At 40.8% G+C, this 27,591-nt stretch overlaps 1 protein-coding gene across 1 annotated transcript in view; it reads left to right on the top strand.

Annotated features, from left to right (window-relative positions):
* The window catches only part of KLB (klotho beta), a 32,775-nt gene extending 6,635 nt beyond the window's left edge, over nt 1-26,140 (top strand). The window contains exons 2-5 of the mRNA XM_070615122.1: nt 12,202-12,712; nt 14,766-15,034; nt 19,015-20,158; nt 23,228-26,140. Coding sequence (XP_070471223.1) covers nt 12,202-12,712; nt 14,766-15,034; nt 19,015-20,158; nt 23,228-23,616 — 2,313 coding nt within the window. The 3' untranslated portion in view covers nt 23,617-26,140. The remainder of the gene's footprint in view (nt 1-12,201; nt 12,713-14,765; nt 15,035-19,014; nt 20,159-23,227) is intronic.
* Nucleotides 26,141-27,591: the final 1,451 nt, after the last annotated feature.

Genomic DNA, 27,591 nt, shown 5'->3' with positions numbered 1-27,591 from the left:
AATACTGTGAAAGAGGTTTTCAGGACAAGCAATGTTGGGAAATTCTACTCTAGGTCAAGGCCTTACCAACTTGTTCCTGAGCCTGGGATAAGGTTTTATTTATTCTCTGTTTTCCCACCTCTTTCAGGAACTTTGTTGTAGCATTTCTTGGCATCATTTCTTCAGAGAAGTTCACACAAGGCTGGGTATGTTTTAGGTATTTAATACATAATTCAATTGATTATTTTCTATTTAAGGAAGACCTATCTTGTCCCAGAAAGAATTGAAAACTGCAATTGAATAAAAGTGGATTTCAGACACACACACACACCCCAACACAGATTCTGGCATAAACATATAGTCTTTTCAGAACATGCAAATCAGTTTTTCCTAAAAATTTTACATTAAAAGCCCATCTTGAAACAAGCTGTAGAAAGTTGACACCTCTTAAAGCTGAGTGATGTGTTCATGAGGGTTCATTATATTATTCTTTCTGTGTTTATGTGTGATGACAATTTCCACAATTAAAAGTAAAAAATAAATAAAATAACGTAAAGAGAATATTTTATGTTTTAAAAGCAAAGAAAATCATTTTTATATAGTACACTTAAAAGCTCTGTTGAAATTCTTAACCAAAATTTAGTGTTAAAACTGCAAAAACAGCTGTGAAAAAGCTACCATTCAGGGCCACCCTGGTGACGTAGCAGTTAAGTTCCTGTGCTCCACTTCGGCAGCCTGGGTTCACAGGTTCGGATCCTGGGTGCAGACCTACACACCACTCATCAAGCCATGCTGTGGCAGCATCCCACATAGAAGAACTAGGACCTACAACTAGGATGTACAACTATGTGCTCGGGCTTTTGGAGAAAGAAAAAGTCACCATTCACGTGATTAATAGCTAAGCCTTCTTTGCCAACAGACTGCTGTAACAACGTTCTTGACCAAGAAGGCTGCAGTGTTTCACAGGCACTTTTAAATAGATTAAATGTCATTTTTAAACCTCTTCTGCCCAGCCCCCAGCAATATCTTGAAGACTAAGCGTAATATTCTGAAATGGAAATATTAGCAGGAGCCTTTTTTAGCTTGTCTTCGTTAGGTAGAAGCAAAATCTTCGAGGATCAGCTGAAATGACTTTTTCTTCTCGGAAAAAAATACAGGAATTTTTAAAAACTCCCTTGTTAAACTTGAGTTGCAAGACAATAACGTACCAAAATTAATTTTTGCCAAATCTTGTAACTAAAAAACTAGGCCAAGTTTTTCTGTCAAAGAAGGACAGAAAAAAGAAGGTTGAAAACAATCATTTGTTACCTGCCACTACTTTCCCCTCCCACACCAAAACAAAACAAAAAAAAGAACACAGAAATGGGGAGAAGAAAGAACAGAAATTCATCTTAATTCTTTTTTTATTTTGAGGAAGATTAGCCCTGAGCTAACATCTGTGCCAATCTTCCTCCAGTTCACATGTGGATCGGCACCACAGCGTGGCTGAGGAGTAGCATAGGTCGGCACCCAGGATCCAAACCTGTGAACCCAGGCTGCCAAAGTGGAGTGCAGCAAGCTTGACTACTGTGCCACTGGGCCGGCCCCTGGTCTTAATTCTTAAAGTGGAGAATGAGACAATTATTACAGATGACTTGTTGACATTCTATAATACTATTCTTTTTTTTTTTTTTTTTTTTTTAAAGATTTTATTATTTCCTTTTTCTCCCCAAAGCCCCCCGGTACATAGTTGTGTATTCTTCGTTGTGGGTCCTTCTAGTTGTGGCACGTGGGACGCTGCCTCAGCGTGGTCCGATGAGCAGTGCCATGTCCGCGCCCAGGACTCGAACTGACGAAACACTGGGCCGCCTGCAGCGGAGCGCGCGAACTTAACCACTCGGCCACGGGGCCAGCCCCCTATAATACTATTCTTAATAATTATAAGAAGAATACTTTATTGTATGCTTGCTGTAGTGTCAGACACTGTACTAGGTACTTTTCATATATTATCTCATCTAATGCTCACATCAACCCTGCCAGGTAGGCTTTCTTACAGCCATTTTATAGCTGAAAAAACTGAAGCCCAGATAAATTTACCTGAGTTTACACAGCTGTATATGCGTGGGTTTTTTACTCCATAATAACTGTTAGAACCAAAATTCAAATGTTATCTGTCTGAACCGAGTTAGCAAGGTTTGATGACATGAATCAGCTACCTAGCTTCAATGAAAAAGAACAATTTACAGCCTCGAAACCCGTGGCAGCCACTTGTGCTGAAGCTGACTCAACAGATATTTGACTTCACTGCCTATTTAAAGACCAAAACAATCTATTGACATGTTGTGTTTGTCCACAAAGCCCATGACCCGTTTATCCCTGACTCATATATTAACCATGAGGATTTTCATTCGTCCGCCTGATTTTAATTTTCATTTGCTCAAGACTTTAGTGTCCCATTTAAGGGATGTTAAATCACATACGTACCCTTGGCAATACAATCTAAAGTTTAGATAAATGTTAACATAATTATTCATTTAATAAGCTAATGCATAGAACCTATATTATAATCCCAACTCATCTCCATTAGGACCTAAGACATCACTAACAAAATATAGGAAATAATGATCAAACAAGTTAAAAATAGCACTTTTTAGACGTTTCTAATCAAATCTGAATAAAAGATGAAAATTGCTTGCGAGTAAGAACTGCCAGAGACAGTTTCTATAACCAGAATACCTTTGTTAGATATGAGTCACGTGAAAAATCTATTTGTAGACGAGAACTGGTATTCTCAAACCTTCACGAGAGCAATATTTACTTTTTCTAATCATTAAGTAGAAAAGTTATACTTCAGTGAATGATTAACAAGTTTAAATAAATGCAATTATAAATGCTCAGAGAATAACACTGTGATCGTATTTAAACAGCTTGATTTGATATGAACACTCTCATACATGGAAAATTAGGCCCAACTGGAAATCAGAAAATATTGTAAGTAATGGAAACAGTGCTAGATATGATGAAACTGTGAAGTGAGGGAACTTTACGTTCATTTATAGCATAAAATAAGTCCCTTCATTGCATAGAAAAAGTCTCACTGAGAAAACTCAACATTAGAAAATAGTCTATGTTAAAAGAAAAAGGAGAAATTAAAACTGTTGAACATTCACAATGATTCTGTTGCTGAAAAGTAGTGGAGACGTTGAGGATAATTAGAACCTTCTAACTCACTAACCATTGGAGAGTGAGTCACGAAGTAATTAAAGTGGTTCCTCGATGATCTGGTGGTGCTATTTGAAAATGTTTTGGGGGAGCCTTGAGGCTGCTGAAAACCAGGATCTTTCAGTGTTTGGGGAAGTTCATTTGTTGGTTCTTCATAGCGTCATATCTTGACGTGAGATTATGTGACTGAGTCTTAAATAAAGAGCTGGGTTTACTGTTATGGATTCTTCTCTCATGTTAATCACGTCTGTGTTGCATGTTTCCTCCTTTTACCTTTGAATATCAACATGTTCTCATGGAGTAAAAAAACATTCTTTAACATATAACGAAATCCAGAATAACTGAACTTTTTATTCAAGTTTCTGTTTTTTCCTTTGAAATTTTTGGAACTTTGGAGAAACTGAAGCGCAATAGCATAGAGCAGTTAAACTCACTGATAGAACTATCAGCTCCAACCAATTTTCCTGACTTTTTTTTTTTAAGATTTTATTTTTTTCCCTTTTTTCTCCCCAAAACCCCCCGGTACATAGTTGTGTATTTTTAGTTGTGGGTCCTTCTATTTGTGGCATGTGGGATGCCGCCTCAGCATGGCTTGATGAGCAGTGCCATGTCCACGCCAGGATTCGAACCAGTGAAACCAGTGAAACCCTGGGCCGCCAAAGCAGAGCGTGCGAACTTAACCACTCGGCCACGGGGCTGACCCCCTGACTTTTTTAAATTATGAAAATAATGCATTTTTACTGCAAAACATTCAAACAATACAGAAAGACGTAAAGTTTCAAATGAAGGATCTCTTCTTTTCTTACTCCCTAACCCCATACCCTAGAAGCAACAACTGTTAGCAGCTTGTTCAACCTCCAAATGTTTTTCTGTGCATATATAAACACATAGATATAGTCATATGCTTTTACAAAATTTGAATCATATTATTACAGTGTTTTGCTTATCATTTCTGATTAACTGAAACATAGAAATATACTGTTTTTGTTCTACTTATTTCTGTAATTTTCTCTCCCATTAGAGGTCATAGAAAAGGCAGGAGATATCTTGTTAACATTTTTTCTAAATGCCTGCCAAGTTGCCTTGTATTTGTTAAATAAGTGTTTACAGAGTTGAATTTAAGCAATTCATTAATGTAAATGAATAAAGAGTGAAGAAAAGGATAAAATAATAGCCATGGGTAGAAGGATGAAGATAAATAAAAATGATTTATCTAAACTTGCTTTTGCTGATGTGTACAATTTCTGTAAGAGAAAAAAACACAACAGGAGGTAATGCTGATGCACTCTCTGTTCGACTGGGTACTGAGGTGGTGCCCCAGCTGGTGAGGCTGGATAAAGGCATAATCAGACCATCACTGTCAGCCTGCCTCTTTATAGAGTGTTCTTGGCACCCAAACTCTGTCACACGGCTTTCTCAGTATACTGGCCCTTGTTTTTGTGCCATGTCTGTTGCATACCTCCTTGGATTTTCACAGCCTGTTCAATCACCTTTGGCCTAAGGTGTAAAAGTGTGTTTCAGAGGCACATAATTTAATGTGCATAATGTCCCGGAAATCACAGTGACCTAAAAAGCCAAAGGACTTAGTTCTAATCCCAGCTTTGTCACTGAGACCTTGGGCAAGTCACTTATTTCTTGGGCTTCAGTTTCTTCACCTATACTGGAAATTTTTAAAAAATTGGACCAAATGACCTCTCAGGTCTGTCCTCTACCTCTAGTTAGCATGCAAGAGCACGGAACTCAGAGCAATACAGCCCAGGCTTGACTTAGTTCGTGAAACTAGACAAGTTACCTCACCTCTCTACCCCTTGGTTTCCTCTCCTCTAAAATGGGAATGGTAATAGTATCTGCCTCGCAAGATTTAAATGAGGATGAAATGAGACAGCACATGGAAAGGGCTTTGAACAGTTCTTGGCACGTTTGGCGCTAGAGACGTGTTGGTTGCTATTGCTATTTATGTTATTAATTTTCTACGGTTCTGTAACTTAATCACTATTCTGTTATATTTGATCATGAAAGTCACTCATCTTTAAGGATCATTTAAGGGGCTGGCCCAGTGGCACAGAGGTTAAGCACGCACAATCTGCTTTGGGGGTCTGGGGTTCGCTGGTTTGGATCCCGGGTGCGGACATGGCACTGCTTGGCGAGCCATGCTGTGGTAGGCGTCCCAAGTATAAAGCAGAGGAAGATGGGCATGGATGTTAGCTCAGGGCCAGTCTTCCTCAGCAAAAATAGGAGGATTGGCAGCAGACGTTAGCTCAGGGCTGATCTTCCTCAAAAAAAAAAGGACCATTTGATTACGACCTGTTTGAAGGTGCTGCAGTGTTAAACACTATGCAAGCACAGCATCCCTTTCCCCTTGAGTCTGACATTGACAATGATGTAAAGATCACCATCCTCAGTCAAGACAGTCAACTGTGGAAGTGTTCTCCGAGGGATCCATTTAGCCTCTGATATCAGTGAGGACAATGCCATATGGCTGGTTCTAGCAAAGAGGCACAGGGAATTACATATAAACATTACATGCTGTGCTAGGCACTTGGACAACTACATGGTTTTCTGAACACCCCAAATTTGCTGGCAGGTCCTTCATGACCTTTCTAGGTGATCCTGAATTCCAGACATACATAGATATTTTCCTCTCAGCATGCAAGAGTGGGATATGGTACCTTCATTCCAGGACTGTTTATTTTAATAACCAAGTATAGCAGAAAGAAAATACAATTTTAAGACAGTATGTTGTGGTTTGTGTCAAATAGCCTTTCCCCAACAGCTTCAAAATTTAGAAGTGGCAGGACATAGAAGCAGGATGGTTTTAGTAAAGGAATTAGAGAGGCCTGGGTTCCAATCCCTGCTCCACCACTGTCCAGCCTCTGTGAACTCCAGTTTCTTCTCTAAAATGGGAAAAATAAGATCTGCCTTACAGAGGCTGTATTTTCAACGATGTGTGTCAGGGGACCAACAAACTAGCTGTTCTGTAGCAGGCATTCATTCAACAAGTATTGTATGCCAGTCCAGGGGTGCTCTTTAAGGAAGAAAACCCCACAAAATTATGAACACAAAAGTTGGTACAAAAGTAAACATTTATTTAGAATGAGAAAAATATCACAATAAATTACTGTAGTCTTGGAGATTCAGATTCCTTTTTTTCCTGTGACCTTTTTAGGGAATTTATCAGAAATACTTACCTAGAAATGCTTCCACTCAGAACCTGGCTCCCAACCCACCTAGGACATTTACAGTGCCCCATGCAAGTGAGGGACCCTAAAGCTTCAGCTTCCTTAGGTTCATGGTAAATCTGCCTTTGTTGCGGGCCCAAAAATGATAGGTCTGATTTTTGTTATTGTAATAATTATATTATTTGTGGTTTCTGTATTGACTGTCTTTAACTCTTCATTCCTAAATCCTGAGGAAAGGCTTCAAGTCACCACAGGCCAGTTTAGCTTCAATTACACTCTGAGATATGGTCCAGCTGCATGAAAAAATTAGTAACAGGACCACTATTGTTAATGTACTAATACCAGAAAGCTTAAAATATCATTCCACCCTCTGCAAAGTTGGCACGCAAATGTTCTCCTTGGGCAAGGAACCTGACCTTCAATAAAGTTCCAATTTACTAACATTGATTTCTTCTAAGCTCCCTTCTAATATCTGGGGAAACCCACCGATGCTTCTTCATTTAATTAATTATGAAATTTATTCTATACTTTTTTCTCTTCGTGTTGCCGGGTTTAGATTCTAGCTCAGGTGTTAGTTTAATTTAGTAATATTATAGTTGAAATTAGAATTCTATAAAAATAATAGGTCCCTTGTTTTGAAGGAACAAATATATTAGAGTTTAGTTTTTACATGATTCCTACGGGGAAAGCCTGAAACAATACAAACTGAGAATGATCAATGATTTGTTAGAATAATTTGAAAACATAATGATTGAAAAGAAAATAAGAGGAAAATTCGTTAAAATGAAAATCTGAACTTGAACCATTAAAACTAGGATGGTATTTTTCTTAACGAAAGGTGGTAATTTTTGTTAATACTTAAATTCTCTCCTAAGAATAACAAGGGTAAGATATTGTTTCCAAGAGAATTTCAAGATTGCCAAAAAAATTCAAAGAAAAAACAGTCACATAATATATATTTTAAGGAAATAATAGTCACACAATTTTGTAGCAATGAACAGTAAAGTTCACGTACCTTAAGCACTCACTAAACATTTGTGGAACGCAGAATGAATGAATGAATGAATGTTAAATAATCAGGAAGAGCAGCAATTGTAATTAGCAGAAAACAACACTAGTATAAAGAAGTGCTGAGTAGATGAAAAAAACGAACCAAACTGAAATCAATCCCAGTAGGAACGGTACTTCGAATTTTGGATTTTGATCTTTTTCTGGGGCTAGCAATACTTTCACATGAGGCTGGGCAGAGGCAGCGAGCCACAGCTCCCGGTCACCACGCGATCACAAGGGTAAACAACCCATTCACTTACATTCTGTCCCCATCCAACCATTCCGTTTTTCACTTTCAGTACAGTATTCAATAAGTTACATGAGATACTCAACACTTTATTATAAAATAGGTCTTGTTTTAGATGATTTTGCCCAGCCGTAGGCTAATGTAAGTGTTCTCAGCACGTTTAAGGTAGGCTAGATTAAGCTCTGACGTTCAGTAATTCACCTGATGTTCAGGTGTATTAAATGCATTTTCAGTTTACGACATTTTCAGCCTATAATGGGTTTATAGGGATGTAACTCCATTGGAAGTTGAGGAAGATCTGTATTTGAAATTTACATTTGTGTAGTTTCCATAATGTCTTCACATATGTTACCTGGTTCCATCTTCACAACCATTCTCTAGAGTATTTATTTTTAGCTCAGTATAATGGAGGAGGGCACTGAGGCTGCCGAGAGGGAAACGATTTATCCAAGATCATAAATCTACTTAATAGCATGGCCAGTACTAGACCCCGGGTCTCCTGCTTTCAAGACCTGGGCCTTGTCCCCTATAGTACCATGTAGGTGAGTAGCATCTTTATATCATTCTTGATGGTCATACATCCCCAAATAGAGCAATCAATGTTTCTAAGTGTTCAATGTAATGGTCAAAGAACACTCAGATCAATGGACAAAATGTGTGGAAAGCAGTTTGGAAATACGTAAAACAATTTTAAAAATAGGTAGCCCATTCCTGGGATTAACAAAAGGCAATAATGTAAGAAAATTAAAAGCCATATGCCCCAAATTAGTTATGACAACATTATTTATGACAGGAAAAAAGAAAGACAGAGAGAGGAAGAAGGAGGGAGGGAAGAAAGAAAAACAAGCTAATTTCTATTAAAAGAGAGAGATGACAGTAAATCATATTTCATCACATTGGTGAATTGTTATACTGTTAAGATCATTATGAAGACTAAAAACAACGTGGAAAAAGTTCAAAGTGATTTTAGCTGGGAAATATATTTGGAAAAGCTGGAAGGGAACACAGAAATATGAAAACAGCTTGCTATGATCATGGAGTTTTAACATAAATTTTCTTTGACAGTTTTTATTTAACACTTTATAAAATAGCCTTAACATTAAACAAGTTCATAGTTCACGTGAAGATATTTCAGCCAAAAGTGACTACCATCACGCACAGATTTGGAAATTTATCTTTTGACAGATGACTGGGGTTCCCTAAATGCAGACACACATGATGTGCAGGATTCGTTCCTCTGTCTGTAACCCCATCCTTCCACAGCACTCCCTTCCACCAGTGTCCCGCCGTGTCTTCCTGACCCAGAACCCCCTCTTCATCTTGTTTCTAAAGTTATGCCAGATATCTTATTTGTTTCCTATCATCCACAGAATTTATCTGAGTCTGGACTTCCAGGAGCATCAAAGAAAACTGCTCCATTAGACTAGAGGAGTGAACAGAATGAGATATTAGGCCTCTGGCCGGCTCTGACATCAGACCCTGATAGCTGGCTCAAAAAGAAAAAGCTGCTGACTTCCCCTTTAAGCTACGGAATCTAAAGAACAAAGGTTGAAGCTCCCTTAAATCAATCATTCCAAAGGTAGCTGGCCTTGTACAAGATAGAGTGTAACCTTGGGAAATCGCAGACTGACTGTTGTGCAAGGTTGCAGGCCCAGGTTGTGCTCTCCTGCCAACCCCATTTTAGTTTTGCCAACAGACCTCCTTAATGAGCATCAGACCAAAGGACACCACATAGATACCCCTGTTTCATGATGATTTATGTCAAACTCACTATGTGGAACAATACTTTTTACCCTGTTAGTTGGCAAACAGGATCAAATTATAACCATAAGCGCTGCACAAAGAACCTCCCCCACATTCTCTTCATGAGAATGGAGAGGCGGTCTTCAGCTGAGAGCAAAGATAACCCTAGATACCTTGATAGCCTATGCAAATAGCAGCAAAGGTGAAAGAGACACTGTGGAACCCAAAGGTCACCTTGGGGCATGACAACACACGCATATATATGTGTAAATCTATATATACACTCAGAAAATTTGCTTGGAAAATGGTTGCAAAGGTAACAGTCTGTTGTCTTCTCAGCTGTCTTATTTGTCATTAAAATGCTGATGTAACCAAACTTTTATCACAGTTTAGGTCATCTTTCATGTAATCATGTTCTATTGTATGAAATAAAACATCTATTTTAAAGATACTCACCCCTCCTTTTTTTTCTATTAGGACTGGTTAGTTCCCATTACAACTGGTTTAATAAATTTGTACTGATTCCATCTCACTTTCCCTTTAGTGTCTGATGGCATCATATTTTTGCAAGGCAGCTGGTTCATGGCTCAGAATCTTACGTGTGCTCAGTGCTTTACAGTTTACACATCAGGGGTGCACCACAGCCCTGAAGAGGCGTACTGATCGCTGGGGCTTGAATGGATGAAAGCCCTGAGGCTGGCAAGGGATTAAGTGACCGGTTAGAAAGCAAAGAATGTCCCCTCTGAATTCCTGTAATGCATGATGGCTTTTGTCTCACATCAGGGAAAAAAGCAGTTCTCAAGACTTTCCACTGTGATTCTAGCCCCAGAAAAGCCCAGAAAGAGTGGCTGAGACCACAAAAGGTGGAGTCTGTTCAAGGCTCCCCTGTGATTCCTTCCAAGAAGCTAGAACCTCAGGTTGGAGGCAAAGGAGGAGGCTCCAGCCAGAACACTTCTCTAAGAGGAGAGCATTCTCTTTTTTTTTGTGTGAGGAAGATTAACCCTGAGATAACTGCTGCCAATCCTCCTCTTTTTTTTCTGAGGAAGACTGGCCCTGAGCTAACATCCATGCCCAAAGGAGAGCATTCTTAAGTATCCTTGGGAACTTGGATGATAAATGGTTCCAGGATCTTCCAATGAAAATTGAGCAAAGACAAGTAGACAGAAGTAATGCCTCGAGACACCTACTCCTTCAGAAAATCTTTCATGGAATGATTTAAATTAGCTATGCTTGCATAAAGCAAGGCGGCATCAGCTTTGGAATCCTCACCTCTTACAGTAACGCCCACCTTTCCCCATCCTGGAACATTTTTGGTGTCCACAGAATCTGTTAGGTTTGAACTGTTGCTCATATTTGATTATTTTTGACCTACAAAAAGGTACTTTCAGATTAATCCAACCCAATATAAAACATCTCTAATAAGCGAAAGAAAAGCTAAGGAGCAAAACTGAAAAAAAATTTGTGAGTTAAAAATAGTAAAGGTTTGTGCACTTGTTTTAGAAATACCCAGATAGAAGAGAAATTGGGACACCTGGGAAGAGACATCAAAAGGCAGCAAGTCAAGCGCTGAGGGGAAGAGAGGTGGCTGTAACACAGACAAAGGCTGATTGTGTGGCTGGCGGGGACAGAGCGGTGGCCTTGGGCATTTATCTAGCCTAGAATCCTTAATTGCAGTCCTTAATGTTGGTTCCTCCTTCTAGTATAGCTCATGGCCCTTTACTGAACCATGCTTTCTGGCTTTAGTTATTTTTTTCATTTAATGCCTTACTTTATGCCAATTTATATGTTTCTCTTTCACACATGTTAGTCTTATTTTCCCAATAAGATTGCTTGCTCCTGAGGGCAAGTTCCTGTGCCATTTATTTTAGCCTCCTCAGGGCAGGACAAGCCAGGCTTGAGTAAGTGGTCAATAAGTACCTATTAAACAGAATAGGACCTCGAAGCTGTTATGAGAGCTCGACTGGAAATGTAAACTCGGGGAAGACCAATAATAACATCCGTCTTTAGGCAGTCCCTCCTAGGTGCTCTATTTTATGCTGCATATTTACTATATACATTAGCTCTACATCTAACAACAACTTTACAAAGCATATTGTTAACTTCCTTTTGCAGCTGAGGAGTTCAGAAAAGTTAAGTGACTTGTCTAAGGCCACACAGTAAGTACCTGAACTTCAAGCCCAAGTGTGCTGACCCCAAAGCCCACGTTCTTTCCAGCTTTTCTGCTTTTTGCAGAGCCTGCCGCCCTTTTATCATAATAGTAATAATAGCCAAGGATTATAAAGAGGTTACTCTGTTCCAGGCTCTGTTCTAAGGCCCTATATGTATGTTAATTCACTCAGTCCTCACAACAAGCTTAGGAGGTGGCTCTATCATTATCCATTTACAGAATTTAGAGCCTGGATTATCCCGGACTTCTAAATTAGGACCTAAGGGAGATTCCATAGAACAATGAAAGATCACTGGTCTGTGTCTTCTTATATAGAGGAAGAAACTCTATAATCCACATACTATCTCACCTGTACCCAGCCCAAACAAGGCCCAGGAAGGCAGCCAGGGAGAGAAGTAAGATGGAGGTTGGACAAGGGCTCTCTCCCTGCCCCTTGGCAATCCCCTCGGAGAGGCTTCAGGTTGGAAGCCCAGGGAGTGGACAGAAAGCAGACTTTGAGGTCATCAGGGCTCCCTGGCAGCTCTCCCCTGCATCACCCTATGTTTCATTAATTTGTTCATGAAAAGACCTTCCATCAGGCAAGTGACAATCCTTGTGAGGAAGGACAATAAAGATTAATAATATTTTCTTCTTAGGCTCATTCGAAAGTTTGGCATAACTACAACATAAATTTCCGCCCACATCAGAAGGGTTGGTTATCGATCACGTTGGGATCCCACTGGATTGAGCCAAACAGATCAGAAAACACGATGGATATACTCAAGTGCCAACAATCCATGGTTTCTGTGCTGGGGTGGTTTGCCGACCCCATCCACAGGGACGGCGACTATCCAGAGGTGATGAAAAAGAAGCTGCTCTCTATTCTACCCCTTTTCTCTGAAGCAGAGAAGAATGAGGTGAGGGGCACAGCTGACTTCTTTGCCTTTTCATTTGGACCCAACAATTTCAAGCCCCAGAACACCATGGCTAAAATGGGACAAAATGTATCACTCAATTTAAGAGAAGTGCTAAACTGGATTAAACTGGAATATGGCAACCCCCGAATCTTGATCGCTGAGAATGGCTGGTTCACAGATAGTCACGTGAAAACAGAAGATACCACAGCCATCTACATGATGAAGAATTTCCTCAATCAGGTCCTTCGAGGTTGGTTGCGCATTAGCTCAATTTTTTAAAACTTTTTCAGTACTGATCTCATAGGATATTTAAAGTAACATTTGAATATATGGTTATTGCTGTTATTGGCCTTTCCTATCGTCCAATGTTGACAGAATTTTTAAATGTGACTCTCATGTCTTTTTATTTTTTTTATTTTATTTTATTTTATTTTTTTTTAAAGATTTTATTTTTTCCTTTTTCTCCCCAAAGCCCCCCGGTACATAGTTGTGTATTCTTCGTTGTGGGTTCTTCTAGTTGTGGCATGTGGGACGCTGCCTCAGCGTGGTCTGATGAGCAGTGCCATGTCCGCGCCCAGGATTCGAACTAATGAAACACTGGGCCGCCTGCAGCAGAGCACGCGAACTTAACCACTCGGCCACGGGGCCAGCCCCTCTCATGTCTTTTTAAATAAAAGTTTGAGAACAAAATAATTTTAGACTGTAGATACATCTTTAATTGGGAGCAAGATGCTGTTTCATTCTTTTAAGAAGGAAATAATGCTAAAAAAGATTTGTCCGAAGTTTTCTAACCATAGTACTTTAGTCTGAAATGCTGAAAGCTTTTCTTGAAATCGGTGCTCCATTGACTCTATTACATGACTAAGTGACGAAAAAGTCTGATGACAAAGAATGAGCCATGAATGGCAAAGCTGAGTAATTTCTGTTGTTCCTGGATATGGCTCAGACCCCTACTTAGCCTCTCATTCTTTTTCCATTACTCAAGTAGTGACATCTACAGGTGGCTGATTGAAATAATGGAGTAGAATACAAGCTCAAATTACGATGGTTCTGGCCCCTGAAGAATTGGGCTCCATTTCACTCAAATATAAAGAAACTCTCTGGATCTTTCTAAAAGTCTGTAGCTCTCTTTAGAAGTCATAAGCCTGGAGGAAAATCTCAGGTTCTGCAGGAGAGTCTTCAGGGGGTGCCCTCAGGGAGAGCTACCCTGCTGCCCTAACCTGTAGGAAGGAGCAGCATGGAAAAGAGCCATGCCCAGCCTCGGGCACACGTACATGGGGGCCTCCAGAGCAGAAGATTGCCTACAGGGCCTGGGCCAAATGCCATTCCCTTGGGCAGAATGGGTGTCATTCCCCAGACATTACCATTCCACCTCTCCTCAGCACACTACACCGAAAGGACTAGAACCAGGGCCTGTTGAAATGTATTTATCTCACAGGCATCTCTTGGCACGGATTTTCCACCTTTGAGGAAAACAATGTCAGTGATAAAACCTCCAAAATGCAGAAATGAGGCATTTCTATGAGAGAAATGAAAGCATTTAAGAAAAGGAAAATGGTTCATGGTTGATTTGGTTGTTCATTGCTCTTATTGCTGCTGTTGATTTCCATGTTTCATTTTTACTCAATTCCTAAAAGTCACTGAACTGCAGTTTTAAAGTTAGAAAGGTCCTGAGAGATCATCTTTTCCAGTCTTTTCTGTTTACAAAGGAGAAAACTGAGGTCAAGAAACTTGCTCAATAGCAGCCTCCCAGGAGCATAGCAGAGCAAGAGCAAGCCCCGCCACCGCCTGCCCCTCGGCCCAGTCAGGTCTTGTTCTCTTCCATCACCCTACTTCTTTCTCCTCTTATATCTACATTCACTTATGTTAATTCTCAAAGCTGATTTTTCAATCCCTGAAGGATAATTTCATAGAATGGATAGTTTGTTCACAAATGGGAACCAACCCAAGCTTGAAATAAGAAACTCTTGATCACAAGCAGACATCTGCATTGGTCCCCAAGAGTTTTGGAAATTTCCATGCCTTCTGACACAGATTTGCACACTCTCGGGAATATTTTTAATTTGATTCTTTAACTGTGTCCTTCACTTGTTGGGGGGTGGGGGGAATCATTCTGGAGGCAACTCCCTGCTACTGTTGAAGCATAAACATGAATTTTCTGTTTGATATAATGGGCCTGCAAAACAGGTAAAAGGTTGGTTTCGCAATATGCTGTCCCTGGCATGTTGTCAGTGAAGTTGTAAACATGAACCAGAGTGTTTAGTCTTCCAAACATCTCTGCTTTTTTTTTTCCCTCTGAGCAGCAATAAGGTTTGACGAAATACGAGTGTTTGGTTACACTGCCTGGTCTCTCCTGGATGGATTTGAGTGGCAGGATGCTTACACCACTCGCCGAGGATTATTTTATGTGGATTTTAAGAGTAAACAAAAAGAAAGAAAACCCAAGTCTTCAGCACGTTACTATAAACAGATCATCCAAGAAAATGGTTTTACTTTAAAAGAGTCCACACCAGATGTGCAGGGTCAGTTTCCCTGCGACTTCTCCTGGGGTGTCACTGAATCTGTCCTCAAGGTAAGTGACTATGTACAAATTAACTATAAAGTGGGGCAAACAGTACACAATATTTTAGTTCATTTACCCAATGACAGCTAAAAGATAGCTGTCAGACGATATCAAATACCATGATCACCTGAAGGTTAGGAAGGGAAGTCGGGGAAAGAGGAAGAGAAGAGTTAATGCTTCCTGAGCATTTCATGTGCCAGAGCTCATATTTGGTGATGGAGATGGAGGCTGCCCTCAAGGAGTACACAGTCTCAGGGAACTTACAGTCATTCTTGTGAGAGGCATTTGTTAGTAGTGTTAAAATTACAGGGGCCGGCCTAGTGGCGCAGCGGCTAAGTTCGCACGTTCTGCTTCTCAGTGGCCCGGGGTTTGCCGGTTCGGATCCTGGGTGCGGACATGGCACTGCTTGGCTAAGCCATGCTGTGGTAGGTGTCCCACATATAAAGTAGAGGAAGATGGGCATGGATGTTAGCTCAGGGCCAGGCTTCCTCAAAAACAAAAAAAACAAACAAAATTATAGGAAAAAATTTTTTTTAGGTTTTTGTTTTGCCAAAAGCAAATTATCAGTGGCCCTTTATTTAAGTGATTCCTCTTATTTGACAGATTTGGGTAATTTGCCTTATGAGGTCTCTATATCCCAGTGGGGCCTTCCCACATGTCTCATTCCTCACCTTCAGATATTCACTCAAATGTCACCGTCTCAATAAGCCGTCCCTCCTCTCTCAACTACCCATCGCTATCGCCTCTCATTCCCCTTCCTGCTTCATTTTCCCATACAGCACTCATCAGTATCTAACATATTGTGCACTTTTCACATTTTTCCTTTTTCTCTCCAGCTTATATTTATAGAGCTATAATTGCCGTACAACATAATGCAAGATTAAGGTATACAATGTGTTGATTTGATAGGTTTATATATTGAAAAATGATTATCACCACAGCATCAGCTACCAACTCCATATCGTCACATAATTCCCATTTCTTTTTTGTAGTGAGAAGGTTTAAGACCAACTGTCTTAGCAAATTTGAAGTATATAATATGGTATTATTAGCTATACTCACCATGATGTACATTAGGTCCCCAGAACTTGTTAATCTTATAACTGAGGTTTGTACCCTTTGACAGGGATCTCCCCATTTCTCCCACCTCCCATCCCCTGGCAACCACTTTACGCACTTTTCTTATTTATCACCTGTCTTCCCCTACTAGAATGCAAGCTCTCTCCACACATGGAGATGTATGAGGTGCTGCTGTCTGCTGTATGCCTTACTGGAGCAGTGCCAGGCATACGGCAGATGCTCAATACATAGTGAATGAATAAAGTCAACACTTTTACTTTTTTTGCTGAGGAAGATTCACCCTGAGCTAACATCTGTTGCCAATCTTCCTCTATTTTGTATGTGGGACACCACCACAGCATGGCTTGATGCGCAGTGTGTAAGTCTGCCCCAAGGATCTGCACCTGCGAACGCCAGGCTGCCGAAGCAGAGCATGCGAACTTAACCACTATGCCACTGGCCAGCCCCTAATTTTTTCTTTATTAGATTCAGTTAACCATTTCTGGAAATAATACTACACAGATGATGTTGTATCTTTCCCAACACATCACATCAGGAGGCACATGATGTCAGTTTGTTTCATTACTGAAAACGTTGGTTGAAGTAGTAGCCACCAGATGTCTTGGTTAAGGTGGCATTTGCCAGATCTCTTAATTGAAAGGTACCTTTTCCATTTGTAATTAAGAAGTAATCTGATGGTGATACTTTGAGACTGTATAAATATCCTGTTCCCCAACAACATTTCATCCAATGGCCTTAACATTGATTCATGAGCCTTGCCTGAATTAATTATTACTTTGTAGATTGCAAAATGGTGAATTTCTAACTAGGTTATTCCTTCTATGTTTATTAGGTGGGTTCTTTTAAATTCAATATGTTATAAATCATTGTTGTCATTGTTTCATTAGATGTTTGGTGCTCAAATTATCTCCAATGTGGCCAGTGGGACTCCCTCAAGATGCTCTTGTGTCCTTTTGACATTTCCCTTTCAGTTTTTAAGCACTCTCTTATTTTTCTGGTGCAAGATGTACCAGCTCACCTCATGCTATTCCTGCGCCAGACCTGGAAAAAGCCATTTCTCCAAGGAGCCCAGGATCCTTTCAGTGGGGAATAGAATTTTACACCCAAGCTCTGGGAGCTAGGGTTGAGACCAGGGCACATTATCTTTAACTAGATCTCTTAGCGGATTAATCACACCCACTTGCTAAGATTAATGCTTTCGGAGGTTTTTAAAAGGAAGAGAGATTTTTCATTTGATCCTGCCTTACTTTACGGCAAGATTGCCCTGTGTAAACTTGCTTTCAAAACCATGATGCTCTGAGGTTTCAAAACACTGAAACTGACCATCCGGGCTAGAAGGATTTTACTCAAATAATTATATACAGATTTAACTTCATGCTCACATGATCAATGTTCTTTCAGTTTAATGTTCTAGATAACTGGTTGGCAGATGGCAAGTGGGCAGTGATGTGGTTTTGTAATTAGACTATGAAAGATGACACATGAGAAAACAATTAGAGGGAAAATATTTACCAAAGGTTAATTATCATTTTCTTCCAGGTGCATTTAAATTCAGTCACAAAAAGAAAAAGTACTTTAAAACAAGGACAGAATTTTTACTTTCTCTTGTTAATCTTGAATTTGGAAATGTTTTTCTTAAGCCATTTCTGTTTTAACTTAGACTCAAGCAGGCAATTATTGCAACTAGGGGGAATTAAACCCAAGTCATAACTACCTTATGTTTGTAGAGTGCTTTTGAGTTGAGAGAGCACTTGCCCAGAGTCCTTAACACCTCACAGCACACCTGTGAAGGGGGTGAGATTGCTCTGTCACCATACAGAGTTGCCAAGCCTGAGTTTCAAAGGGACAGAACTAGAACAGGAGACCAAGGCTGTCTTCTTGGTGGAAGCGCAGGCAATGAGACACCATGAAATCCGAGAGTCAACTTGGGAGTTTCTGGGGAGTATTTTACTGTCCTTTCCACTCCTAATCCAAGTGTCCAGCATAAAGATGGTGTTCGGTATTCTCTTGTTGGATGAATAAATGATATATTCTCACAGGCACATGGGTGGGGAAGAACACAAGGATGCACATGTGATATCAGTTGGACTTTTCAAATAGGAGATGCTAGAGAATTGCACTCGGCAGATGCAAGGAGTCTTTCCCTATCGCATCCCACTGGCTTCTTTAGGAACTGTGGCTGGAGTCAACCAGCCTCCTCCAACCCCGAGTGCTGGCCTCGGTGAAATTCTCTACAACTGGATTTTGTGTGTGTGTGTATGAGGAAGATTGGTCCTGAGCTAACATCTGTGCCAATCTCCCTCTATTTTATATGTGGGACACTGCCACAGCATGGCTTGATGAGCAGTGCTAGGTCCAAGCCTGGGATCCAGGCCTGGGAAGCCTGGGCCTCTGAGGCAGAGCACACAAACTTAACCACTGCCACCAGGCTGGCCCCTACAACTGGAATTTTAACTTTGCCTCCAATTTATGGCAGAAAGGTCCATCTTTAGAGATTCCTTTTAATTGAGGGTACCAAGCCAATTTCTTCATGCATTTGAAGAGAATCTCATGAGACCCTACTGTATAACGTGGGTTTTAGGACAAACTGCAAAACGGCTTCTCAGCATTTTCTGAAAAACAGCTTGTTTTCCAAGCCAAGCCCTGGGTGTGGTTCCTTCCCTATGTTTTCTGGTCTCCCTGGGAAATTTCAAGGGCTGGAAGGGAGGATAATCCATCAGCCCTGTTCGTTTACATCACCAGGAGAACAGCAGGAACACACATGTCGTTATGAAGGACATATGCATCATTTATTTCCTCTGTTGTCAGTGAAAGGCAAAACAAGACGGTGCCCTTCTTCCTCTCGGGCCATGTATGCTAAGAGCCTGTCTGCGGGGTGTGCTTTACCTGAACGCGCTTGTTTTTCACAGCCCGAGTCGGTGGCTTCCTCGCCCCAGTTCAGCGATCCTCACCTGTACGTGTGGAATGTGACCGGCAACAGACTGTTGCACCGAGTGGAAGGAGTGAGGCTGAAAACGCGGCCAGCGCAATGCACAGATTTTGTCAGCATCAAAAGACAACTTGAGATGTTGGCAAGAATGAAAGTCACTCACTACAGGTTTGCTCTCGACTGGCCCTCAATCCTTCCCACTGGCAACCTGTCCTCGGTGAACCGACAAGCTCTGAGGTACTACAGGTGTGTGGTCAGTGAGGGACTGAAGCTCAACATCGCCCCAATGGTCACGTTGTACTATCCGACCCATGCCCACCTAGGCCTCCCCACGCCTCTGCTGCACAGCGGCGGATGGCTGAACCCTTCCACGGCCCAGGCCTTCCTGGACTACGCCGGGTTGTGCTTCCAGGAGCTGGGGGACCTGGTGAAGCTCTGGATCACCATCAACGAGCCCAATCGGCTGAGTGACATCTACGGCCGCACTAGTAACGACACCTACAGGGCAGCCCACAACCTGCTGATGGCCCACGCGCGGGCCTGGCACCTCTACGACGCTCGGTACCGGCCTGCGCAGCGCGGGGCCGTGTCGCTGTCTCTGCACTCGGACTGGGCGGAACCCGCCAACCCCTACGCGGACTCGCACTGGGAGGCGGCCGAGCGCTTCCTCCAGTTCGAAATCGCCTGGTTCGCAGACCCCCTCTTCAAGACCGGGGACTACCCGCCGGCCATGAAGGAGTACATCGCCTTCAAGAACAGGCAAGGGCTCTCGCGGTCCACGCTGCCTCAGTTCACCGAGGAGGAGAGGAGGCTGGTCAAGGGCGCTGCCGACTTCTACGCCCTGAACCACTTCACCACCAGGTTCGTGATGCACGCGCGCCAGAACGGCAGCAACTACGACGCTGACAGGGACGTCCAGTTTCTGCAGGACATCACCTGCCTGAGCTCCCCCAGCCGCCTGGCCGTGATGCCCTGGGGAGAGCGGAAGGTGCTGAGGTGGATCCAGAGGAACTATGGAGACGTGGATATTTACATCACGGCCAATGGCATCGATGACCAGTCTCTGGAAAATGATGAACTCCGAAAATACTACCTAGAGAAATACGTTCAGGAGGCTTTAAAAGGTGAGGTTCGGGGACCACTTCAGATACAGTGAAGTATGACATTCCCAACTAATACGAACAAAAGAAGGAGGGGAGTAGGCTCATTAGTGACAGACAGCTCATTACGGAAAATTTGGCAAGTATAGAAAAGTATTTTTTTAAAAAACCTGAAATCTCACTTTCCAAAACAAGCACCTAGACTTGTGCTTGCTAGATATTTTTAATACAATTGAGCTCGTGCTATAATAGTTTGTATCCAACTTTTTTCTCACTATCACGTGTTCCATCATTAAAAGTTCCTTGTTAACATTATTTTAATGGTTGCTTAATATCTCATCATATGGACTTACCTCCATGTACTTAACCATTCATCTAATGTTTGATATTTAGGTTGGTTTTTTAACTACTAAAAAAATAGGTATCTTTGTACATAAATCTTTGTCTTCATTTCTGATTGTCTCTTTAGGATGGATTGCCCAATATGGAATTATTGGGTCAAATGTTATAAACAGCAGTGTTTGAGAGTACTTATCTCTCATACTCTTCCCAGCATTGGCTATGATCATTTTCTTTGTTTGTTTTTGAGGAAGATTAGCCCTGAGCTAACATCCGCCGCCAATCTTCCTCTTTTTGCGGAGGAAGACTGGCCTTGAGCTAACATCTGTGCCCATCTCCCTCTACTGTATATGTGGGACACCTGCCACAGCATGGCTCGATGAGCAGTGCATAGGTCCATGCCCGAATCTGAACCTGCAGACCCCAGGCCAGAGAAGCAGCACGTGAACTTAACCACTACACCACCGGGCAGGCCCCTGTTATCATTTTTTTTAAATCTTATTTTTAAATGTTCATGATCGATTTGTTGAAGCAGCAAAAAGTTCCCAGAAATTTATTCATTTGACAGATATTTATTGAGCACCTAAAATGGGCAAAAACTACTCTGGGCACCGTATCACCACTGAATGAAATAAAGATTACTGTCCTTGTAGAGCCTGGATTTTTGTGGGATAAGAGTCAACAAACAAATAGATAAGTAAGATATAGCATGTCAGAGATGAAAAAGTCAATGGAGAAAAAACAGCAGAGAAGAGGGCGCCCAGGGTGGGGGATAGGAGAGTGGTTACAATTCTAGATAGAGTGGTTAGGGAAGTCTTCAAAAATCTGGAGAAGTGAGGCAGTAAACCTGTGGAGTTATCTGAAAAGAGTGTTTCAGATGAGAGAATAGCAGATGCAAAAACCCTAATGTGGGAGCATGCCTGGTCTGTTTGTGGTTCAGGAAGGAGGTCAGAGTAGTTAGAGAAGAAAGAGCAAGGGAGACAGTAATGGAAGATGAGGTCAGGAGGTAAGGGAAGAGGTAGGGCTCAGTAGGCCATTATAAGAACGTTGGCTCTTACTCTGAGATAGGAAGGTTCTGGAAGGTTTTAAACAGAAAGTTGACATAATCTAACTTAGACTGTAAAATAACCGCTCTGGCTGTTCTTTCATGAATACAGTGTAAAGGAGAAGAACAGAAAGAGTGTTGCACTAGTCTAGGTAAGAGATAATGGTGGATTGGATCAGGTTATTGAGAGTGGAGATGGTGAGAAGTGGCTAGATTCTGGATGTATCTTGAAGGTAAAGTCAACAGGATTGGATGTGGGGTGTGAGAGAACAGTGAAAAAATGATCCCAAGGTTTTGGCTTGAGAAACTAAAAGGACGCGTGGCCATTTACCAGGTTGAGGGAGACTGGTAGGAACAGTGTTTGGAGACGAGTGGCTTGGCGTTGCACAGGTTAAGTTTGCGATGTCTATTAGACATCCGATTAGAGATGTCAAGTAGGCTGACAGATATGAGTCTCAGATTCAGAGAGGTCTGGGGCTGAGATACAAATTTGGGAGTCAAGAGCAAATGGGTGGTATTTAATAAGGCTGGAGGAGATCCCTAAGGGAGCAAGCATAGAGAAGACAGCTGAGCCCTGAGACACTTCAACATTCGGAGGTCAGAGAGAGGAGAAACCAGTAAAAAAGACTGAACAGGAGCCAGAGCTGTGCAAGATAAATGGAAGAGGATGTGCAATCAAGGGAGGTGGTAGTTTTTGCTTATTAAGATACCAGAAGTTACACGTTTATATGGAAATGACCCAATAATGAGGGAAAACTAATACATGAGAAAAGAGAGGGGAGAACACCTGGAGCAAAGTCCTTGAGTGGGCAAGAGAGAATTAAGTGGAGTCATCTATAGTAACAGGGGAGAAGGCAGAATATAGTGCAGATGCCAGTAGATGCATAGATGTGATTGTGGGAGACTGAAGAAGTTCTCCCCTGAGTGCTTCAGTTTTTCACTGAAGAAGCAAGGAAGGTCATCACTCCAAAGCAAGGAGGACAGAGGGGGTGCTGTAAGTTTGAAGACAGAGAGACGGTGTAAAACAGTTGAGTGGGAGAGTGAGAGTGAGTGACTAGGGGAAACCAAGTGCGGTTTTCGGGCAGCAACAAGGGTACATTTGAGGTTTGGAATCCTGCTAAACAGGCAAGATCTTTCTGCTTGTGACCCTGTGAACAAAAGTGATAGTTAAGTCCTTTTACTTTCATGGCTCCAATTCTTTTTTTTTTTTAAGATTCTTAAAAAAATTTTTTTCCTTTTTCTCCCAAAGCCCCCCGTACATAGTTGTGTATTTTTTAGTTGCGGGTCCTTCTAGTTGTGGCATGTGGGACACTATCTCAGCATGGCTTGATGAGTGGTGCCATGTCCGCGCCCAGGATTCGAACCGGAGAACCCTGGGCCGCTGAAGCGGAGCGTGCCAACTTAACCACCGGGCACAGGGCTGGCCCCCATGGCTCCAATTCTTAAATTTGCTTTTTCCACAAGGCATTCTTGTATTATTTATGGATCAAAGTTTTACTTCGAATTTCTTTTTAAACAAATTATTACATATATTTTAACTTTCTTCTTTATATCAATCATAAAAGAATGTCTGAAAGGCCATTAATGGAAATCACCACCTGTTTTTTATGGGCATCAGTTTAGCTTGTTTCAGTGAAAACTAAATTCTTATTCAAAGATATTTTATAGTCTATTTGTAATTAATAATGTCCATTTCTGATATTTTTCAGCATACCTGATTGATAAAGTCAAAATCAAAGGCTATTATGCATTCAAACTGACTGAAGAAAAATCTAAATCCAGATTTGGATTCTTCACATCTGATTTCAAAGCTAAATCCTCAATTCACTTTTACAACAAACTGGTCAGTAGCAGTGGCTTCCCTTCTGAGAAGAGTAGTCCGAGATGCAATGAGACTCAAAGGAGCACCGAGTGCATTGTCTGCTTGTTTCTCGTGCAGAAGACACCACTGATATTCTTTGGTTGTTGCTTCTTCTCCACCCTGGTTCTACTTTTATCAATTACCATTTTTCATAAGCGAAAGAGAAGAAAATTTTGGAAAGCAAAGAACTTACAACACATACCATTAAAAAAAGGCCACAAGAGAGTTTTTAGCTAAACTGATCCTATTTCTGTCTGCAAGACAGAAAGTTTAAAAGTTCACTCCAGTTCCATATACTGGTAACAAAGATACACCCATATTGTAGAAAGAAGACAATTTAAGATATTAGTGGTAGCCACTGATGACACTGGATCTCTCTGCTGTGATTCAAATGAATTCTCCCTTAGGTGTTGATGTCAGTGAATTCAGTTCTTGGATCTGAAGATAAAGGCTTCACCTAGACAGTCAGTAAGCTATGAGGATTATCTGATACACTGCTGCATGAAGTTTGATGAGCTGTTTTCCAGCATTCTTCTCTAGCTTTCTATAAATACCGATAGCTACTTATGATAAAAAAAATTGTTTTGAAAAAGTACAACTTTGTTTTGTTAGACCCCATAGTAGAGATTTAAAACTCTTAACACTGGATAGTTAGTGACATATTCAGTCACTTCTAACAAGGTGCTTCCTCTTTAGGTTACGGTGGTTCTCAAATGGAAAGAAAAAACACAGTAGGGTAAGCAGTGCTTGTCTATATCCAGTTACTGCATAGACTCTTAAGCATATCAATCCTTTAGTTTTTCTCAATAGAAACAAGTTAGCAAGTATTTATAAAACATCTAATTTGTGAGGTCTTTTTATCAGATCTTATTTTTTAAAAAGTAACATGTAACTTCCATAACTAATCTCACAAAAAGATCAGAGGACTAAGATTAAAGAGAGCTGGACCCAACTGCCTGTGAAGACAGGGGAAGTCACATAACCTCACAGTACAGCAACTTCCTCTCAAGACAAATTGACATCATTCTTCCTCCTGATTTTTGTGAGGTGACAAGATCTAGCACACTTACGAAAGCTAAACATTCTAAAAAGATGTAAAAATTTACTTATTAACAAGTCATCAAAGGACAGTATCCTAAGACTTGCCCTCTCCCCTGAGGAGCGTCACGGTTCTGACACCACACACATCTAGGGACCTCTCGAGGTGCAGAACGCAGCCAGGACATCTGGAACTGGCACTGTGACTCTTCAGATGCAACTCAGAACGCTGAGGATCTGAATGACTTAAAACTGTTTCCACATTGCACCTTTGAAGCTGGGATTAAGTAAATTCTGAAGTCTGAATTTGACTTCCTTGAACTCTGTCCTTCAGATTTGTTCAGAGTCTTCTAAACGCTGGAGGAAGAAAACTGGAACTCATTTACACCCATTCATTCTTTCTGTTAGCCAACATTTAAGCAACCACTCAGTATACACAGTAGCTAGTCACTGTCCACTCTGTCCAAGAACTCACTCTCAAGAGTCAAAGGAAAGCTCTTCTGTTCAAAAAGCCTTGGTAGGAAACTACCCTAAATTAAGGCAATGACGGTTGTTTTCCAGGTCCACCTGTCAGAAGCCAAATTTCATACATAACTGAGTCAAGTTGATAAGGAATAGCCACAAATTTCAAAGATACTGTAAAAAGATAACACAATTGGTCAATTCAAATAAATACAAGTGATGAGAAATCAGTTTGCTATTTAGCTGCCCAAATTCAAATAGTAAAGTTTTGCTCGTTTCTTTTCTTAGCCTATTCTCTTTGCCCCACTGGACTCTCTCCCCCAAACTTGACAGTTTTTAGGTTATGCTTTGCCAGGAATTCTTGGTATTTTGAGAACCCACTAAGTGGGCCTGAAGCTACACACAATTACAGTAACTGGTCAATTAATGCTACCGTGTGGAAAGATGGTCATTTAAAAGAATCACTTGGCTGTGTTTTTTCCTCCTTTGTGCCACAGATTCGCTCTGACCCGAGCTCCAGTGAATATTCTCATAGGAAGTTATCAGTTGAGCCACTCATCAATTTTTTAAACTGACACGCAAGATTTTGAAAAAGAAATGCATATTTAGCCATAGGAATAACAAAGATTTGGAATTAAACTTAGGTTTTTCCTTTCCTCGTCTCTAGTTTGTGCTTTAATTATCTTGTATTGGTGGTTTACTAGTTCATTAACCTTCACTATTTTTGTCTTTACATTTAGAGCTTACACTTGAAACTTACGTCCTCCTTTTTGAACTTGCCTGACCATAAACTCACCAATTACTAAAGTTCCTAACCTAATGCTTACACAATCGCTCCCTTTCTGCCGCTTGGGAATTATTTTTCTAGTTTTTAAGCCATCATACAAGAATCTTTAGGTAAATATTTAATCGGGCTCATGATCACTTATACTATTTGGGTTTATCCTAAACTCACTTAAAAATCGTAGAGTCAGTTATAAAGTGTTGATAGCTTTTGACAGGATCAAATCTTCAAAGTTTAAGCTTTTCTGAGACTTGTTGGGAAAAAAAAATCATCTTAAAATCTAACGTGTTAGCGTTTGTATTCTTGTGTTACATTGTGTATTCAATATAACTATCACTAGTAAGTCTTTCATATTTATGGAAATATTACATTAACTATCATGTTTAAAGAGCCTCTAGAAAATGAGGTCAGTACATTGTGACTAAATGTTTAATTACTAATGTAATTTATTCCAAATAAACTGGTTTATGCTGATTATTTATATTCAACTAACAAGCTGATCAATTCTAAGAACCGTGGAATATGGATGGGTTTGGTATTCCAGCTGGTTTCTGTCCCAACCCTGCCCCCCTCAGCCTCCCAAGCTGCGACAACTGGTAACTTACTTCTATGTATGTTTTCTCATTATAAAATAAGACACTGACACCTGCACCTCAGTTGGGAAAATAACACACAAGTGCTTATCCATAGTAGACACAGAAGACATGGAAGACTTCCCTGGAAGAGCAGGACTTTTATTTTCCACATCCAAGTTATTAAATAGAAATCACTCCTTAGCTACAACCAGCCTCCCAGTTATCCTGTGAAGGTCTCACCCAGCATATTGGGCGTCTTCACTCTTGGAGATTACGTTTACTCCTACAGCCGCTACTACTGCCTATATATACTTGATGCTCTCAATATTAATACTTCTATCCTTTTGTAATATTGCCCCTTGGACTCTTCTTCCACAATTCTCAAATTCAGTTTGAAATCCTGTCAATAACTCCCAAAACATCTCCTTTCTAGTCCCATTGTTATTACTGTCTAAGTCTTTCTAACTTGAATCTCCCTGGCAGTCTGGGTACCAGTCACCCAGCAAATGGCCATGTACCAAGAACTGCTCCAGGTACTTGGAACATCCCAGTGTAGAAAAGATTGCATCCTCATGAAGGTTACTCTAGCAGGAAAAGAAAAAGCATACAATCAGTACACAACAAAGTAAACAATAAATATTATGCCATGGACAAAAACAAGCAGAGCAGGGGTAAGGGTATGCTATAATGGGGGTGTGGAGGGAGCACAATTAATAGGGTGGTCAAGGTAGGTTTCACTGAAAATGTTTGACTATAGACTTGAAGTTGCCACTCCAAAGGGCGGGCAACTTGAAGGCTTTAAAGCAGTGGTGTTGAGGGACAGGAGGGTCACAGTGTAGTCAGAAAGGTTAAGAGAGTTGAGTTTGAAAACAGCATTCTGGCTGCTGCTGCAAACAGATGGGGGAGGAGCAAAGGTGACCAGTTAAAAGGCTGTTACAGTAACAGGTGAAATACACAGGTTTTTTTATTTTCTACGTTATAAAAAATTTCAAAATTTTTAAGTAGGACTAGCATAATGAATCACCATTGCTCAGCTTCAACAAGTGTAAGTAAGCTGTTTCACCTAGAACCCCATCCAACGCCTACCCTAACCCCATCTCAGATATTTTAAAGTAAATCCTAGATGATTTCATCCATTTCTTCAAAACTTAACCCCATTATCATCCAAGATTAACTCCTTAATATAAAAAAACCCAGTTCATTCATTTAAATCAAAATCTCAGTAAGATCCATACATTCCAAAGGCTCTTATTTTTTGCTTAATTTTTCTATTAAAATCTTTGAACATCTTACTTTGAAGGCAGAGCCCAGACTTTTCTGATGTATTGGAAGTGTAGTGTAAGGGAAACCAAG

Source organism: Equus przewalskii, chromosome 3 (genome assembly GCF_037783145.1).
Source record: "Equus przewalskii isolate Varuska chromosome 3, EquPr2, whole genome shotgun sequence".
Classification (NCBI taxonomy): domain Eukaryota; kingdom Metazoa; phylum Chordata; class Mammalia; order Perissodactyla; family Equidae; genus Equus; species Equus przewalskii.
The sequence above is the reverse complement of the archived record's forward strand: the minus strand, read 5'-3'. Positions and strand labels throughout refer to the sequence as shown.